Source organism: Triturus cristatus, chromosome 1_2 (assembly GCF_964204655.1).
Source record: "Triturus cristatus chromosome 1_2, aTriCri1.1, whole genome shotgun sequence".
Lineage (NCBI taxonomy): Eukaryota > Metazoa > Chordata > Amphibia > Caudata > Salamandridae > Triturus > Triturus cristatus.
The window spans coordinates 988,347,805-988,365,860 of record NC_140580.1 but is presented as its reverse complement, the minus strand read 5'-3'; the positions used below and the strand labels follow the sequence as shown (position 1 = coordinate 988,365,860).

General features: G+C 42.4%; 1 protein-coding gene across 1 annotated transcript in view; it reads right to left on the bottom strand.

Annotated features, from left to right (window-relative positions):
* Positions 1 to 18,056, bottom strand: part of MAMDC4 (MAM domain containing 4) — a 394,635-nt gene that overhangs the window by 240,197 nt on the left and 136,382 nt on the right. Inside the window, exon 12 of the mRNA XM_085611032.1 lies at positions 6,544 to 6,783. Coding sequence (XP_085467158.1) covers positions 6,544 to 6,783 — 240 coding nt within the window. The remainder of the gene's footprint in view (positions 1 to 6,543; positions 6,784 to 18,056) is intronic.

Genomic DNA, 18,056 nt, shown 5'->3' with positions numbered 1-18,056 from the left:
AATCGCATATTATAGGCATGCCAACATAAAATACATTTTCAAACAATTTTGCTTAAAAGATTTCAGAAAAGTTGTTCGTTATTTACGTTCCTTTCCGAAATGATGCCAAAACTAGAATTCACTGGAAAAACCCTCAAGCACGTTGTGAAAAACAGAAAAAAAGTATATCTTTTGGTTATGCTAATTATGTAGCTCTATTTGTATAGCCTCTCTGTGTATTGTGGATGCTGTGTCTACTTTAGGCACTTTGCTCTTCATGATTGATCAGTGAACTTTCATGTGTTGTGGAATGACTGGTCTAGGTAATTGTGGTGTATTATCTTTTTTTTAATTATAACTTAAGAAAACAAAAATTAATTTGTGCAGAGTTGGAAATCTCAGTACATATTAATAAATTATGTTTGATAATTTCTATATTAAATTATCTTTTTGTCACACTTGAATTTTCTATCCTGCTATTCTGAAATGTACATCCATGCTCTGATATATGGGACTCCACCTCACTGACATTCTAGTCTGAACTCTCCTTTGTTCCCCAGGTCAATGAAATGGTCAAGGGCATCAATCTGCAACTCCCCCTCTCCCCTGAAGCAGTCGCTGTGCTGAGCTGACTAGAGCCTTTGTGGTGGCCATAGGTGATTGTGACATTGTTTACACCAGGCTTCTACTTAAACTTATTGACAGGTCTTAAAGGCTCCAGAACACAGAGGACATAATGTGTTTGAAGGTGGGGCGGCGCAACTGCTTAAGACCATTTTTGATAAACTCCCCTACCTCTTAGGAGATACAAGATAGTTCTATGCACCATGCACAAGACTTGCTGGGACAGAGGTCCTGGATCCTGTGGAGATTGGCAACTCACTATGTGCCAAACAGAAAACTGCGATCAACAAGCGCAAACCATATCTCCCTGTAAGTCCAGAGTCCCAGACTGTGGAATTCACAGAACCCAAGTGCCATAGCAGAGGTACACTACAACCTTTAGAAAACACTCCTGTAAACTGAACTAATCCAGCATGAATTCAACTCAACCCCTCACCTCTGGGGCTGTGACTGACTGACACCCCGGCCTTTCCTTTACCAATTACACTGTAACTCCTCCATTCTGTAGTTCCCATACGATTGGCAGCCTTGTGGCCGATCCCCACCGGCGACCCAGCAAGTGCCGACTAAGCCTCCACCCTATGCCGCCTAAGAAGTCGACGGGCAGGCAGTCAAGTAAACTCTCTGACTTTTTCACCCCTCCACACGCCCACCCGACGCTGCGGGGCGACGCAGGGACCGCCACCATAGCGATCACAAAAGCAGATCTGGAGGCGATGTTCAAGGAATTCAGAACTGAACTCCGCAACGACCTACACCAGGACATTACCACCTCGATCGACCAATTGCGGTACAACTTAACGGATCGATTGTCCACCCTCCAGCAGGACGTGGACTCTATTGGCACCGGGACCCTCGATCTGGAGGCTCGCTCACAAGATCATGACCGAGCAACCTCTGAACTACGGGATGATGTTCGCTAACTTCAAGAGAAACTACACCAGTCCCTCCTCAAGTCCGAAGATCATGAAAACCGCTCGCGGAGGGAGAACATCCGCGTCAGGGACCTGGAGGAAGGCGCAGAAGAATCGGACCTGGCAACCTTCATGGAGGGGCTGTTTGCTGATATCTTGGCCCCGCAGACGCTTAAAATCAAACTTGACCGAGTCCACCGTGTGGGCACCCTGCAATCTACTGACAAGAAACGACGCGTGACATTTTGGCGCCATTTCACTTGTTCAAGGTGAAGGAGGAGGTCTTACAGGTAGCCAGAGCGAGGAGCACCATCTCTTTCCAAGACCACTCCTGCTCAGTCTATCAAGACCTAGCGCCGGCCACTCTAGCACGGAGACAGCAATTCAGAAGCATTACCACCAAACTTCGCGAGGACCACATCCAGTACAGATGGACCTACCCTTTTGGCGTTAGTTTTGAGTTTAAAAACAAGCGGCGTCACATCACGGACCTCCAGGAGGGGTTGGAGCTCTTGGGTTTGCCGACGGACAGCCTGGAGACCGCACAGGACAGCCATGGTGACCGAGCCCAACGATCCCCGTCCGCCACTGGGTGGTCCATGAATACACGCAGGGGTCCTCGCTGAATGCTGGGCCCCTGATGGGACTGATCACCTACTACCTCCTTGGGCCCGACCTTGAACTCAGTTCTGCCCTACTGTTGACTACCTACAGAGCCCCCTGCCTGAGGGGGGCCGGCTACTGTGACTGTCCACTCAGCTTCCAGCGGCTCCTCCTCCAATGCCTTCTATTGCTCTCGCCGGAACCCCCTTGGTCCCGACCATTTGGAACTCTGACCAGGCAGGGGGGAGTGGAACCAGCCGTGGATTGCCTTCTCTCCAAAGTAAGAACGTTGCTGTTAGCATGGCTCTTTTCTTTACTGTTCTTGTCCAGGGACGAACTGTTTATTCCATTGGAGGGTATTGATTTTCACACCTACTGGGGTCTCTCTCTCAGACTGATTGTGGACTTGCTGGGCTCTGTCCCTGTGTATGGCCACTTGGGGCGGGCTTCTGGGCCGGGTGGAGGGGGGCTGGTGCTCACTCATTCTTTGCTCCTAGACTCTACTAAGTGTTCCCTCTTTTTAGTTACCTGTTGGGGCGGACGTGGGCCGTGCCCTCGGACCCGTTGTTCCCCCTGTATTTTGCGGGTGCTTCTCACCCCCATTTGAGTTCTGATTACAAGTTTTGGAAATGTATTGTTTTTTACAGTTTTTTCTTTATGTGTGGGGCCTGGGGTGGATTAGGGAGGGGACATGGTGGCGTTTTTTTACCTTGTAGCCCATCCTCACACGTATCCAAGCGGACCTCACAAAGTGGAAACATCTTTTCTTGTCCTGCCTCGGCAGAATACATGCCGTGAAAATGACCCTTCTCCCTAAGCTCCTCTATCTATTCCAGGCTCTCCCTATAGAATTGAAGAAGGATTTCTTCCGTCGGGTCAAGACAATGATTTTACATTTTATTTGGCAAGGGGGCCGCGCTCGCTTTTCTTTCTCCTTGTTGCGGCGCCTCCGCGCGGACGGAGGAGTGGGCCTCCCCGACATCCAAATGTATTACAAAGCTGCCCAGTTGCGAATACTAGTGGAGTGGTCCAAGAGGGACTCCGAGAAAAAACAGGCTACACATGGATCGGAGTGTGACCGCCAGACCTACCTGGGACTTAATTTGGCACCCTAAAAAAGATAGACCCAAAAATGCATACATTGCTACACCTACACGCACCACGCTGAAAGTATGGGACACGGTGGCAGAAGATGCAAGGTGGACCTCCTTCCCCTCGCCGTTCACCCCGCTCCACTTTAACCCGGAGTTCCCATCGGGTAATCTGGAGGGCCCGTTTGACACGTGGAGGGAGAGGGGATGCCTTGCTCTAACTCACTTTTCCACAATCATGCACCCCTCACCTTCGACAACTGCAGACGTGATTACGAGCTGAACGCCTCGGAAAACTACCACTACCTTCAGCTAATGCATTGGGCCCTCACACCCCCCATACGAGAAGCTGCTACGTGCCCCCCCCACGCAATGTGAAACCTTCCTCGCTAAGGCCTCAGCTCTAAAGGGAGCTATTTCGTTCCACTATAAATTCCTTCTCACCACTACAGACTCCCCGAGGCCCCGTTACATGCCCATGTGGGAAAACACCCTCCAACGCGCTATCTCAGACGTTGAATGGGACACCTATGGTTAAACATCCATCGTTTCAATCACTCCTCTGGCCTCCAGGAAGCTCACATAAAGACCATGATGGACTGGTACCTTCACCCCTCTAGGCTCCATCAAATCTTCCCTACCGCCTCCGATAGATGCTGGAGAGGCTGTGGGCTCCTGGGAGATTTTCAGCACATCTGGTGGGACTGCTCCACTATTCGGCCGTTCTGGGAGGAAATATTGGCACACATCAAAGATATATTGGGGTACCCTATCCCAAACACCATGCTGGGTGTCCTTCTGGGTCTCCGTGATCCAACACTGGAGCACCAAACACGAGCTGATAAGACTATTATGTGGCTCTGCATTGGAGCAGCGAAAATCACTTTAGCTGCTGCCTGGAAAAACAGGGAGGCACTAGCGGTCTCACTCTGGCATTCCAGGCTCTGGAAACTACTCAGTCTGGAGCGCATGTCAGCTGTCTTCCGGGATGACTTTAAGAATTTTGAGTACCGGTGGGGACCCCTGGTTGCCTTCCTCTCAAGGGGTCTACCGTCTGCTGTATGCCCTTCGTCGCTTAGAGCTCTTCATCTGTTTCAGATTTAGACGTCTTTGCTTGGCTTTTCCACGACCACTTGCTTGCTCATTGCCGCCACCATTGTCGGGGTGGGGGAGGGATAGGGGTGGGTGTTGTGTTTTTCTTTTTTGTGCTTTTACTTAGAGACTCTTCGCATAGGGCCCTGCTATCTCAATGTCCGCCCTGGACTGGGGGCCATCCTGCCTCACATCGAAAAGAAAGATGGGAGACACTCAGGTGGACTGGCTCTTTCCCTTGCCACTTGAGGTTGGCTGATCTCGCTTCCCGTCGTTATAAGGAACTGTAACCCTTATTTGATAACCCTTCAACGACGGCAGTGAACTCCGATTGTATAATGTTTCTTGCTAGCCGCTTATGTTTTTCTTACATACGCTAATCCCCCCCTGCGAGGGGCGACTTGATAGCCTTATTGTTGACTATGCCACAAACAAAAAAAAAATTAAATAAACGTTTGACAAAAAGTTGTTAAAACATGAACAACACTTGGTTATTTTTTTTTTGCATGATCCGATAGTATTAGAGTGCTCGCTCCATCTTCCGTCTTGCCATAGCGCAAACACAAGTCAATGGTATTGGAGCTCTTTAGGTGCTCACCAGTTACATTCTACAATGACACATTAATTTTTGTCGCTTATCCTGGTTCAATTAGGGGATTTTTCCCCCTTCATTGTTGCTTCCTCCCGCCCTCTCTCATCATTGCTTGCCCACCTCCTCCTGCTTCCCTGCCTCACCCACCCTCCAACACCTCCCTCCTTGCTGCTGCTTTTAATAATTAAATTGTTTTTCATGATCCGATGGTATTGGAGCACTTGCTCTGTCCTCCATCTTGTCATAGTGCTAACACCAGCCAATGGTATTGGAGTGTGTTAAGTGCTCACCAGCTACATTACACAATTAAACTTTCATTGATGTATGCAGGTGGAAGCGTAAGTGATTTGCCCAGAATCACAAATGTTTCAGCCAAACCAGAGATTTGAACGTGGTTCCCCTGTTCTCCTGTTGGCAGCTCTGGCCATTATGCCACAACCTTGCTTTACTTCAAAGCTCCTCAGCTGTTTCTCACTATCACTTCCACATTTGTTCAGCAAGACCCAGTCAACACCAAACAAGCATTGGCAAAGCCAATAGATCTGGGCAATGCTCGAGCGAGTGGCATTGTCAATGTGAATGTCTTTTAGCTATGTTGTCTATCAGCACATCTACTGTTCACAATGGCTGAAAGTCACTGAAAAAAGTGATGATGTGGCCAGCGCAGGCCAGGTCATAGCACTTTTTTTGTGTTAGGAGGGGCAGGACAATAAACCCAACATGGGGGGCTGACAAGACATGGCGTTGGCTTGACATCCTGTGATTCTGCACTTTTAATGCCTTTCAGCAATGCTGAACAGCAGATGTGCTGCTAGACAACATGGCTAAAAGACATTCACATTGACAAGGCCAATAGCTCGGGGATTGCCAAGACCTATTGGCTTTGCCAATGCTTGTTTTATCTAGTGCTACAGGTGGACTTCTTTGGAATAATCTGGATATAATGGCTACCCAAACTCCACTGCACATAGTCTGGCCCTTGTGTTTAATTGACAGCAATATACTGTCTTCTTTAGAAGTTCAAGATTTGCACCTTTGTTGTTATGTGAAAAGGAGAGTCCAAGGTAAGAATTTATATTGGGGCTAGATGTGCCTTCTGCTGACAAATATGCTTGCCTGCCCAGTACATAACCACATACTCTCTCCTCTTTCTAGAAAGCCTATGTTTCTTGGCAACTGCCTTTATTTGTTACAAGTGAATCCCATACAGAAAAGTAGGCATGTTTAACAAGGTCCACTCCTGTTCAGAGGGAAGAATATTGTATTTGCCAAGGGTATCCTCACGACGACCTGTGAATACAGCAGACACACAAATATACTAGTTTCACTAACAATGAGGAATTGTGTGAGGGTGAACCAGGTGTCCTTATCAACAGCAGTAGCAGATAAGACCATACACAAAATATGAATATAGTGTAAATTCTAAACCTAATGTGGTTCATTATACAGCACACGGAAAATCAAGAATGTTTGCAAATTATCTATCTTGGCACTACCCATCTGCTAGTAAAAATACACATAATTGCGCATGACGTGGCTATTGTGAGGCAATATATGTCACATTCTTGGTGTTGCAGAGATGATCTTACTCAGAATGCTTGAGTCAAAGAACCCACATGATTTAGCTATGTTAAAAGGTATCTCTTACATGTCAGTTGGCCTTTATTACAGGTTATTTCATCAGTGCCTTTGTTGCAGTCGTCCTTAAAGTTGCAGACCTCGTGCTCTGCCAAGATCTTCCCATTGGCACAGCGGAAAAGTCTTTTCTCATATGGGGGATTGGAGATGATTGTGGTGGCGGATGTGTTTGAGGCTGCGATTGTGGTTGCGATTGCAGTTGCAGTTGTGGTTGTTGCTTGTGGAGCCAACGTCCCAGGGGGCTGATTTCCTGTCAAGAAAAGAACACAGTGCGAAGGAAGCAAGTTTACAAACTGGTGTGAATGAGGCACACTCAATGTAGGGAGTGGCATTTCTGCAGAGGTAGAAAAGTTTAAAAAAAAATTATGTCAGAATATCGAGGATAAAAAGATCACTATCTATATCGAAAAAAAAATATATATATATATCTATGTATATGCACACGCAATCCGTCGCATTACTCCACTTCCCAGGCGCTGCGTAAAAGACGGTACGGACCCAGATATAAGTGCTGATTATTTCATTTTCTTTAAACCGGCACTGCCGCCATGACGCGTTTTGGCTCCGAAGAAGCCTTGACCACATGACGCCAGGAGTGACCATAGAATTTAAAGTGCCAGTGCAACAACCATGTGATTATGGGTACATAAACATCGACAAAATACTTCGAAGTTTTTCAAATGTGCAAAATACTGTTTTTCTTTGTGAAAATTTGCAGACATTTAAAAACGATGTCTCAAGAAGCAAGTTATAGACCTATAGACATCGACAATATAAATTGACTAGTGCAAATATTGTTTCATAAATGTGCAAAATGCTGCTCTTTTTTGTGCAAATTCGCATTGGTTAACATACATGTCTATTGACTTCATAAACACGTTTAAACCGAAACTTCAGTAGCGTGGACAAATACATATTGCTGTTACTTGTACTGAATATGCTTTATACATGTGCAAATAACTGCATGTTATGTGCAAAGTCGCAAGAATTTAAAAACATGTCTATTAAAATTCATAAACACATTAAAATCAATCCTTTATCATCACTGAAAATTCAGATTTAGCCCACATTGGTCAATAATCCAGGCCATCATATGCACGTAAAGACTTAAATGCAAAATAACATTCAATAATAACAATCATAACAATTTATATTGTGTTGTGTCATCATTAATGAAAAGAACGTTATTTTTGTGGACATTACGGTGAAATGGACACCTCAAAAATATGAAAATGCCAAAATTTAATATTGCTACAATCCAGCCCATGTGGGCTACCATATTGTTTCTCACGTGACCAATGGCCATGTGTATATTAAAAATAACATTTCACCTAGACGTCCCTATATTCATGCATCATATATGTGGTACATATATATATATATATATATATATATATATATATATATATATATATATATTCACTGAAAAAACCATAGGTTTCACACATGTTATATAGTTAGCTGGACATTTTACTGATAAAAAACCAATGAAATTCCCCCGTTATAGTTAGTGCAGGCAACTATAACTCACGCGACCGCAATCCTCTGCTGATGCTAATACTGTATTTAGACAATTATTTGCCCATGTCTTCTTCCATTAAATTTTAGCTATACATATATTACAAATATTTTTTTTTCATAAAGACACATATGTCATCAGCAGAGGATTGCGGTCGCGTGAGTTATAGTTGCCTGCACTAACTATAACGGGGGAATTTCATTGGTTTTTTATCAGTAAAATGTCCAGCTAACTATAACATGTGTGAAACCTATGGTTTTTTCAGTGAATTTGCAAGGTTTTTTAAATGCTAATTCCTAACTATAACGTGTGTGAAACCTATGGATTTTTCAGTGAATTTGTACGGTCTTTTAAATGCTAAGTTACTTTACGCCATTCGTGGAGTGCGCGCCCACTTAACGCACCAGGGCGCACAGTGAGCACGGTGCTCCTACCCTGAAAGTCTCGGGGGGATTCGTCAAGCGGGGGCTGAGAAAAAAGGGGGGTCCCAAAACGCGTTTTCCCCATGCATTTTTCCATAGGACCTTTAGACACAGCTACAGCCCGAACGGCTGAACAGAATTACTTGTAATTTGGCAGAGAGGTAGTCCTCAGGTCAAGGAAGTGCCTTTTGTAGGTCTGGTGTAAATCTGTTCAGTAGTTCCTGAGAAAATAGCATTTAAATCAATACATATATCTGTAAGCGCGCTCCGAGCGCGCACCGTAAGCTTACCGTACGCGTACGGTGCCGTGCGCGAGCGCGATTCTGATTGGCTGTTAGATCTTAGTAAACATTCGAATCGGTCGAAACCAGGAAGTATCGGCCGCCATTTTCTCTCTCGCACTCTGAGGGGGGGAGGAAAAACAAAGTTGGATATCATAAAAAGGGGTCAGGCTAGACAGCTCCTAACCACCTAGCCTTGGTTATGGTGTGCCAGAAGGCCATCCTAAGCCAAAAAATAAAAAATTCTTTTTTTTTAAAAAACGCCGAATACGCTTACGGTGAAAAATTAAATAAAAAAAAAAAAATCCATATATTCCCCCCCCCCCCGTGTGCATGGCATATTACCCTATTTACTGAACATTTAGTAGAAAACCTTTCACAACGAAGCGCATAATATGTCCTCCGTGTGCGGACGGTGCGCGAAGGGCATCGTGCGTACATGGCCCATCGAGCGTAACGTGGGCACGGAACGAACTGCGTGAAGTGGGCGCGCACGGCACGAACGGCGTAAAGTAACTTAGCATTTAAAAAACCGTACAAATTCACTGAAAAAACCATAGGTTTCACACACGTTATAGTTAGGAATTAGCATTTAAAAAACCTTGCAAATTCACTGAAAAAACCATAGGTTTCACACAAGTTATAGTTAGCTGTACATTTCACTCGTAAAAAACCAATGAAATTCCACGTTATAGTTAGTGCAGGCAACTATAACTCACGCGACCGCAATCCTCTGCTGATGCTAATACTGTATTTAGACACTTATTTGCCCATGTCTTCTTCCATTAAATTTTAGCTATACATATATTACAAATATTTTTTTTTCATAAAGACACATATGTCATTAGCAGAGGATTGCGGTCGCGTGAGTTATAGTTGCCTGCACTAACTATAACGTGGAATTTCATTGGTTTTTTACGAGTGAAATGTACAGCTAACTATAACTTGTGTGAAACCTATGGTTTTTTCAGTGAATTTGCAAGGTTTTTTAAATGCTAATTCCTAACTATAACGTGTGTGAAACCTATGGTTTTTTCAGTGAATATATATATATATATATATATAAAACAACGAAGATTTTCTCTGCACCTCCACAACGATGGCGAACAGAGACGCAAACCCAACGAATGAGGTTAGCTGGAGTTTATTCTTTTTGTTAACCTCGAACCTGACGCGTTTCGGGCTACAAAAGCCCTTGCTCACAAGTCAGCTTGAAACACTTTCGTCATTGCTTTTAAATGCTATACAGTGATTGGAGTGTCAACACCACATGGTGCATAGACATATAAAATAGGCAAAACACTGCCAAACATTGGTGATGCGATAAGACTGTTTTCTAAACATGTGCTAAATCATTACTGCTTAAATGCTTGTAAATTGACAGTTGTTTTACATTGTACAACCAAATAAAAATAGTAATACCTAAAATCATTCTAAAAACTAAAAAATATGCTAATAAATAGGATTTTTATAAAAATTATTTATATTAAAAAAACACATATTTTATCCTCATTGCATATCAAGTTGTCTAAGCATCAGATTATTCACTTTTTTTGTAAAAAGATATATAACCATCAATGCAGCAATTCGTCCTCAGACGTACTACAAATGTGTTTTAGGCGTGTTAACTCCCCTTGAGGTATGCTTCTGATTGTGTGGTGGGGATGTGCGCTGCTGGCGTGTAACGTGGTATTCCCTGCTGTTGATTTCCTGTGAAGGGAAGTAGCCAGCTGTTTGTCTTTTACATAGATTCTAACATCTAGAAAATCTATTTGTTTTGTACTCAAATGAGATGTAAATTTGAGATTATAGATGTTATCGTTGATTTTGTCAATAAAGTTTTTTACACTTAGCTCATCCCCTCTCCAAATAATAAGGACATCATCGATGTAACGCCACCACTGGATTATATGGGTGCAATAATCATCTTGGAATGTGCATTTGAGGACCTGCTCCTCCCACCACCCTACATGCAAGCATGCATAGCTGGGGGAGAAGCAGGCTCCCATCGCTACGCCTCTCTTCTGTACATATACTTCATTTCCAAACAGAAAATAGTTGTTGAACAGACACCATGTTACTAGATCTACTAACATCTTATTATGGTTGTACATATCTAATGATCTTGTTCCCAAAAAGTGTGACAGGGCATTTAGCCCTGTTTTGTGTTCAATACTAGTATAGAGTGATTCTATGTCCAATGAAATGAGCAGCATGTCTTCCGTCCATTGTATGTTGGTCAGTTTATTTGATAGATCACTGGTGTCTTTGATATATGTTGGGAGTTCCTTGACCAAATCTTGTAGGAAGAAATCCACGTATTGTGTGATGTGTTCTCACATACTGCCAATTGCTGCTATTATCGGTCTCCCCGGCACTGGATTGGTCAATTTGTGGACCTTGGGAATAAAATATAACCTAGGTAAAACTGGATGTTCCACAAATAAAAAGTTAAATTCATCAGAAGAGATACACCCATCTCTTTTCCATTGTAGCAGCTTGCTTTTCAGACCACTACTGGCTGCATTGTATGTTTTGTGGTCCACTTTTTCATAGTATGTATTATCATCCAGATGCCTTTGTGCTTCTATTTTATAATCCTTTTGAGGCCAGAGTACAACATTACCTCCTTTGTCCGATTTAGTTACCAAGATTTCATGATTTGACTTGAGTTTTTTCATAAGTTCAAAGTATTTTGTTTCCTGGTAGCTCTTATGACGTTTTTTGTGCTTGGTTTGATAGTGTAGTTTTTTGATGTCCTCTACTATCACTTCATGAAAAATGTCAATATCGTCCTTTGGCATCATTGGGATAAATCGTGATTTCGGTTTAAAAGGACTTATACCAGCGCCGCTTTGTTTGATATGTGCAGCTGCTAAACGCTCTTGTGTATTCGATAGATCAGTATTTTCCTGAGTTGCATTCTCAAATAGATGGTGTAAAGTCAAGAGCGATGGAACATCCTTAGCTTGTAGTTCTATTTTTTCTCTATTCACATTTCCCTCTGTTTGAGAGTCTTTGAAACCTTCTTTGATGGCAACATTTTTTTTAGTTTTAATGTTCGTATAAAACAGAAAATATCAATCCTTGTGCGGGTGTAATTGAAATCGCTGATTGTGCAGAAAAAGAGTCCCAATGATAATAATTGCTTTTCTGCTTGGGTAGGGATAAGGGTGGACAAATTGATGATCGTATTTTCATCTACATCTGCTTTTTGTGCCAGAAAGTCTTTTTTGGCTTCTTTGTTGTGGCTTTTCGGCCTTTCCCTCCTTCGTATATTATTTCTCTTGCGTTTTCTCTCCTTGTTGGCTGTCGTGGTCGTAGTGTTTGGCGCCGGTCCAGCGCTAAAAATCCACCTCCTCCCCTAGGTTTAGTACTCTGTTTGGCATTTCATCCCCCATATTGCTTCCTCTTTCCGATGAATTCTCACTTGTGGGTGATTCATTGTCTGATAATGTCGTCTGTTCATTGCTAGCACAGTTAGAGTTGGTGCTGGAGCTCTGTTCTGGCAGCTGATTTCCTTTGTTTCCTTTATTGCTGTTACTATTGCGTTTTGCTGTCTCATACTTGCGGGCAAAGGTATAGATACGGCCATGTTCATAATCCGCTTGGTCCCTAGAGAATTTGAAGGCTTTGCGTGCTTTTATTTTTTCTTCCGCTTTTTTAAACGTTCTTTTATTTCTGCCCTTGTTTTGGTAATGAGATCATTAGGTTCCATTTTGCTCAAGCTTTCATTGATCTGTTCAATCTCCCGCAACAATATTTCTCTGTCAATATCAGCGTATTTGATCAATATTTTCACCAGATTTGACGATGCTTGCAGATTACTTTCGCCCCACTCTCTTAACATATTTGGGTTGGGGCATTCGTAACTGGGTGCCAAAAGAATTCTAAGCCCCCTCGGGACTCTTCCTGCTTCAATATATTTCGACAGGGATTTCTGTTCCCACCACTTTGTGATTTTCGTTTTCATGCATTTTTCTAGTTTTTTTAACAGAACCTTCAGGTCCCCATTTTTTCCTGCATTTTCCTCTGTAGACGATATGAACGTGTTACTCGTCTTAGGTATACTGCTAAACAACTCCTCTGCTGCCGCTTCCCTTTCGCGCACTGCCTCAGCTGACATGTCGAGGTTATACTAATTCAGTATATTCTCCGTCTCAGTTAGTTAACGCCACATAACTACTGATGCTCCTCTTTCACCTCCCCCACCGGTATTATTTCACCAAGATTCACACCACTCACCGCCTTGGATACTCTTACGACCAAAAGCCCGTTGTTGACTTGGCTCACGGGTCGATCCTCCTTCCGGCTGGCGAAGTGTATTGCTTAGTGATACCAGGGGCTGCCGTTTACAAGCTCCTTTCTCGAACTTTGCACTCTTCACAACGGTTTTTCAGCGGCCGCCAACTTGAAAGGGAGTGGGTTCACCTACGGAAGAAAGCCGACTTCCGTAACTCAATATAGAAAACAACGAAGATTTTCTCTGCACCTCCACAACGATGGCGAACAGAGACGCGAACCCAACGAATGAGGTTAGATGGAGTTTATTCTTTTTGTTAACCTCGAACCTGACGCGTTTCGGGCTACAAAAGCCCTTGCTCACAAGTCAGCTTGAAACACTTTCGTCATTGCTTTTAAATGCTATACAGTGATTGGAGTGTCAACATCACATGGTGCATAGACATAAAAAATAGGTAAAACACTACCAAACATTGGGGATGCGATAAGTCTGTTTTCTAAACATGTGCTAAATCATTACTGCTTAAATGCTTGTAAATTGACAGTTGTTTTACATTGTACAACCAAATAAAAATAGTAATACCTAAAATCATTCTAAAAACTAAAAAATATGCTAATAAATAGGATTTTTATAAAAAATATTTATATAAAAAACACATATTTTATCCTCATTGCATGTAAAGTTGTCTAAGCATCAGATTATCCACTTTTTATGTAAAAAGATATATAACCATCAATGCAGCAATTCATAGGGTTAGAGAAGTATTACTCTTTTGATCGTACACCTGTCCCAACATGTTTTTTATATATATATATATTTATAGTTATAGTTAGGACCGTGTTTCCATAGGAAATCTCAAAATTCTATTTTGAATAACTTTGGCGCCGGTTGATGAATCCTCGCGAAATTTTCAAAACTAATGGGGCGCTCTGCTCAGCTCCTACCCTGAAAGCCTCGGGGGGGATTCGTCAAGCGGGAGCCGAGAAAAAAGGGGGGTCCCAAAACGCGTTTTCCCCGTGCATTTTCCCATAGGACCTTTAGTCGAAGGTACAGCCCGAACGGCTGAACAGAATTACTTGAAATTTGGCAAAGAGGTAGTCCTCAGGTCAGGGATGTGCCTTTTGCATATATGGAGTCAATCTGTTCAGTAGTTCCTGAGAAAATTGCAGTTACAGTCCATAAATATCTATAGCCACGCACCGTGCGCGCACCCTAACGTGCGCGAGCGTAATTCTGATTGGTGGTTACATGTCAGTCAACGTTCGAATCGGTCGAAATCAGGAAGTGTCGGCCGCCATTTTGTTTGTTTTGAGTGCGAGAGTGAAAAAGGAAGGTGGCGAACGTGAAAAGGGGGCAGGGTAGAGAGTTCCTGACCCCCTAGCCTTTGTCAGGGGGTCCCTGAAGGACCACGAAGGCAGAAAAAACCATTTTAATTTTTTTTAAAGAAAATCGCGGGTTGCGCGCACGGTGAAAAACCATTAAAAAAATAATAATAGTCTGTTTTGAAGGCCCTCCTCCAGTTTATAAATACTTTCTCTACCCCCCCGTCTGGTGGGGGTCCTTTCCTACTTCTTTTTCCCTATTCTCCTACATTTCGGGTCTGGTTCCAGGGCGACAGGCACACTGCTGGGGGGGGGGGCCGTACTCATCTGCAGAGGTGCAGGGTGGGGGGTTGGGGGAGGGGACTCTGTATTCCTTCATCTTTTTCCACGGCCTCCTTTTTCTTCTCTGATTCTTTTTGTCTTTCTTTTTCTGGGATCAGCGTGAGACACCTCCTTTTGCTATGCCTCGTTGCCGTTCCATGTGTTCACAACTTTCGGGGTGTTCTTGGGGAGTTCTGGCGGGGGACTGTGGGCGCAGCTGTAGACTATGTTTTTCTCCATCCTGATGTTCTTGTGTTTGCGCCATTGACCGAATATATTGCTGTAAATCGCTAACGTTCATTACTCTGCATATCCGTGATCGTTGTTTTAAAATTGCTTGTCACCTGATCCTTCTGCCTTGTTTCATCATAAAATGAAAACCTTTTTCTCCTGGTGCCCTACTTACGCTGTTCACAGTATTAGCAGTACGATTTTGCTCCCTGAAGTGCTGCCTGTGTTGATACTTGTCGTTATTGCTCTGATTGCTTAGCGGCCGGCCCCGGGGGGTTGTAGGCCCATACTTGTTCTTATTGAACTGTCAATAAAGGTTTTCAAAAAAAAAAAAAAAAAAAAAAAAAATAATAATAATTTTTAATACATAGTTTATTGTAAAATAAATATATAAAAAATATAATAATAAATACATAACTTAGCATTTAAAAAACCGTACAAATTCACTGAAAAAAACATAGGTTTCACACACGTTATAGTTAGGAATTAGCATTTAAAAACCCTTGCAAATTCACTTTAAAAACCATAGGTTTCACACATGTTATAGTTAGGTGGATATTTCACGTCGCGCGACCGCCACTCTATCAAAAGGATGATGTCATCAGTGATGTCATCAGTGATGCCACTGACCATGTCATGAGTGATGTAATATGTGACGTCATGAGCAGTGGATTGCGGGCGCGTGAGTTATAGTTATCTGAACTAACTATAACGGGGGAATTTCATTGGTTTTTTACGAGTGAAATGTCCACCTAACTATAACATGTGTGAAACTTATGGTTTTTTAAGTGAATATATATATATATATATAATACCTACTGGCCAGTAGGTATTATATATATATATATATATATATATATAATACCTACTGGCAGTATATATAGGATCTAGTTTGATATAATATATATATATCAGATTGACAAAGCCTGCTGTGCAGGCGAAATGCGTCTCTCTTTCAATGCGGGGTCGGGGGAGACCTGAAGCTCAATAAATAAGCCTTATTCTCACCTACTTCGTGTACGTGCCTCCTCTTGCTGGGAGTTGGATTGTCTTTATATATATTCACTTAAAAAACCATAGGTTTCACACATGTTATAGTTAGCTGGACATTTCCCTCGTAAAAAACCAATGAAATTCCCCCGTTATAGTTAGTGCAGGCAACTATAACTCACGCGACCGCAATCCTCTGCTGATGACGTCAGATATTACATCACTGTATTTAGACACCTATTTACCCATGTCTTCTTCCATTAATCTTTAGCTATACATATATTACAAATATTTATTTTTCAGAAAGACACATATGTAATCAGTGATGTAATATCTGACGTCATCAGCAGAGGATTGCGGTCGCGTGAGTTATAGTTGCCTGCACTAACTATAACGGGGGAATTTCATTGGTTTTTTACAAGGGAAATGTCCAGCTAACTATAACATGTGTGAAACCTATGGTTTTTTAAGTGAATTTGTACGGTTTTTTAAATGCTAAGTTATGTATTTATTAATATATTTTTTTTCAGGTTTTTCACCGTGCAAGCGTTTTGGGACCCCCTTTTTTCTCGGCCCCCGCTTGACTAATCACCCCGAGACTTTCAGGGTAGGAGCGGAGCGCCCCACCTATTTTGAAAAATTCGCGAGGATTCGTCAACCGGCGCCAAAGTTATTCAAAATAGAATTTTCAGATTTCCTATGGAAACACGGTCCTAACTATAACTATCTACTGGCAACCGCCAGTATATAATATATATATATATATCTATATATATATATATATATATATATATATATCACTGAAATCAACAAAGGCTACAGGGACTTTATAGTTAGGCTCAGATTTCACTCATTCAAAACTATTAAAATTCAGCAGTTATAGTTAACGAAGCTAACTATAACTAACGCCCCCGCAACGCACAGCTTGTGACCTCACATATTACATCACTCATAACATGGTCAGTGACATCACTAATGACATCTCAAACGAAATCACTGATGATATCATTCAGTGAATGTAAGTGTTTCATAAAAGATTCTGAGAGTTAAATATCCCTAAGGTACTGCATACGTTAAATTACTATTCTTTTTGTACTACTGAGTGATACTGTTTGTAATGTATGTCATCTGAGTGACACTTTGACTGTATCAGTGTGGGAGTGGATGTCTGAGTGTCTGTATGGGTGAATACATGGGTGTGTGAGTAGCTGTATGAGTGAGTGAATGACTGTGTGAGTTGCTGTATGGGTGGGTGAGTGTGTGTATTAGTGGCTGTATGGATGATTTTGGTGGCTGTGTGAGTGGATCTATGGGTGGATGAGTGTGCATGTCAGTGGCTGTATGGATGACTGAGTGGCTCTGTGAATGGCTCTATGGTTGAGTGACTGGGTATGTAAGTGGATGTATGTGTAATTGAGTGGCTGTTTGGGTGTATGAGTATGTAAGTGGTGTATGAGTGGCTTTTTTGCACACAGTAAGTGTTTGTGTGAGTGGCTGTATAGATGAATGAGTGGGTGCATGAGTGATGGATGAATGAATGGATGTATGAGTGGCTGTATGGGTGAGGGAGTAGCTCTGTTAGTAGCTGTATGTGTAAATAAGTGGCTGTGTGAGTAGCTGTATGGGTGAATGAGTATGTGTATCAGTAATTGTATGGGTCTGTGAATGGGTATATGAGTGGTTGTGTGGGTGTATGAGAGGTTGTATGGGGATGTGAGTGGGTGTATGAGTGGTTCTGTGGATGATATCTTCAGTGATGTCATATGAGATGTCATCAATGATGTCATAGGTGATGTAACTGACCATGTCATGAGTGATACAATATGTAAGGTCATAAGCAGTACATTGCCGGGGCATAAGTTACAGTTGTCTTAGGTAACTATAACTGCTGATTTTCAGTGGTTTTGTACAAGTGAAATCTGAGCCTAAATAGAGCGTCCCTGTAACCTTTTTTTATTTTTTCTGTTAATTTCTAAGTTTAAAAAAATATATTTCCTAACTGTAATGTCCCTGTAACCTTTGTTGGTTTCAGTGAATTTCAATGTTTTTAAAATTGTTATTTTCTAACTATAACGTGTAACCTTTGAGAGTGTGTGAGTGGCTGTTTAGGTAGATGAGTGGGTGTGTGAGTCAGTTATTCATGTTTCTTGTATACTACTCACCTGTTAGGGTCTCAAGGCGCTGAGTGGGGGGG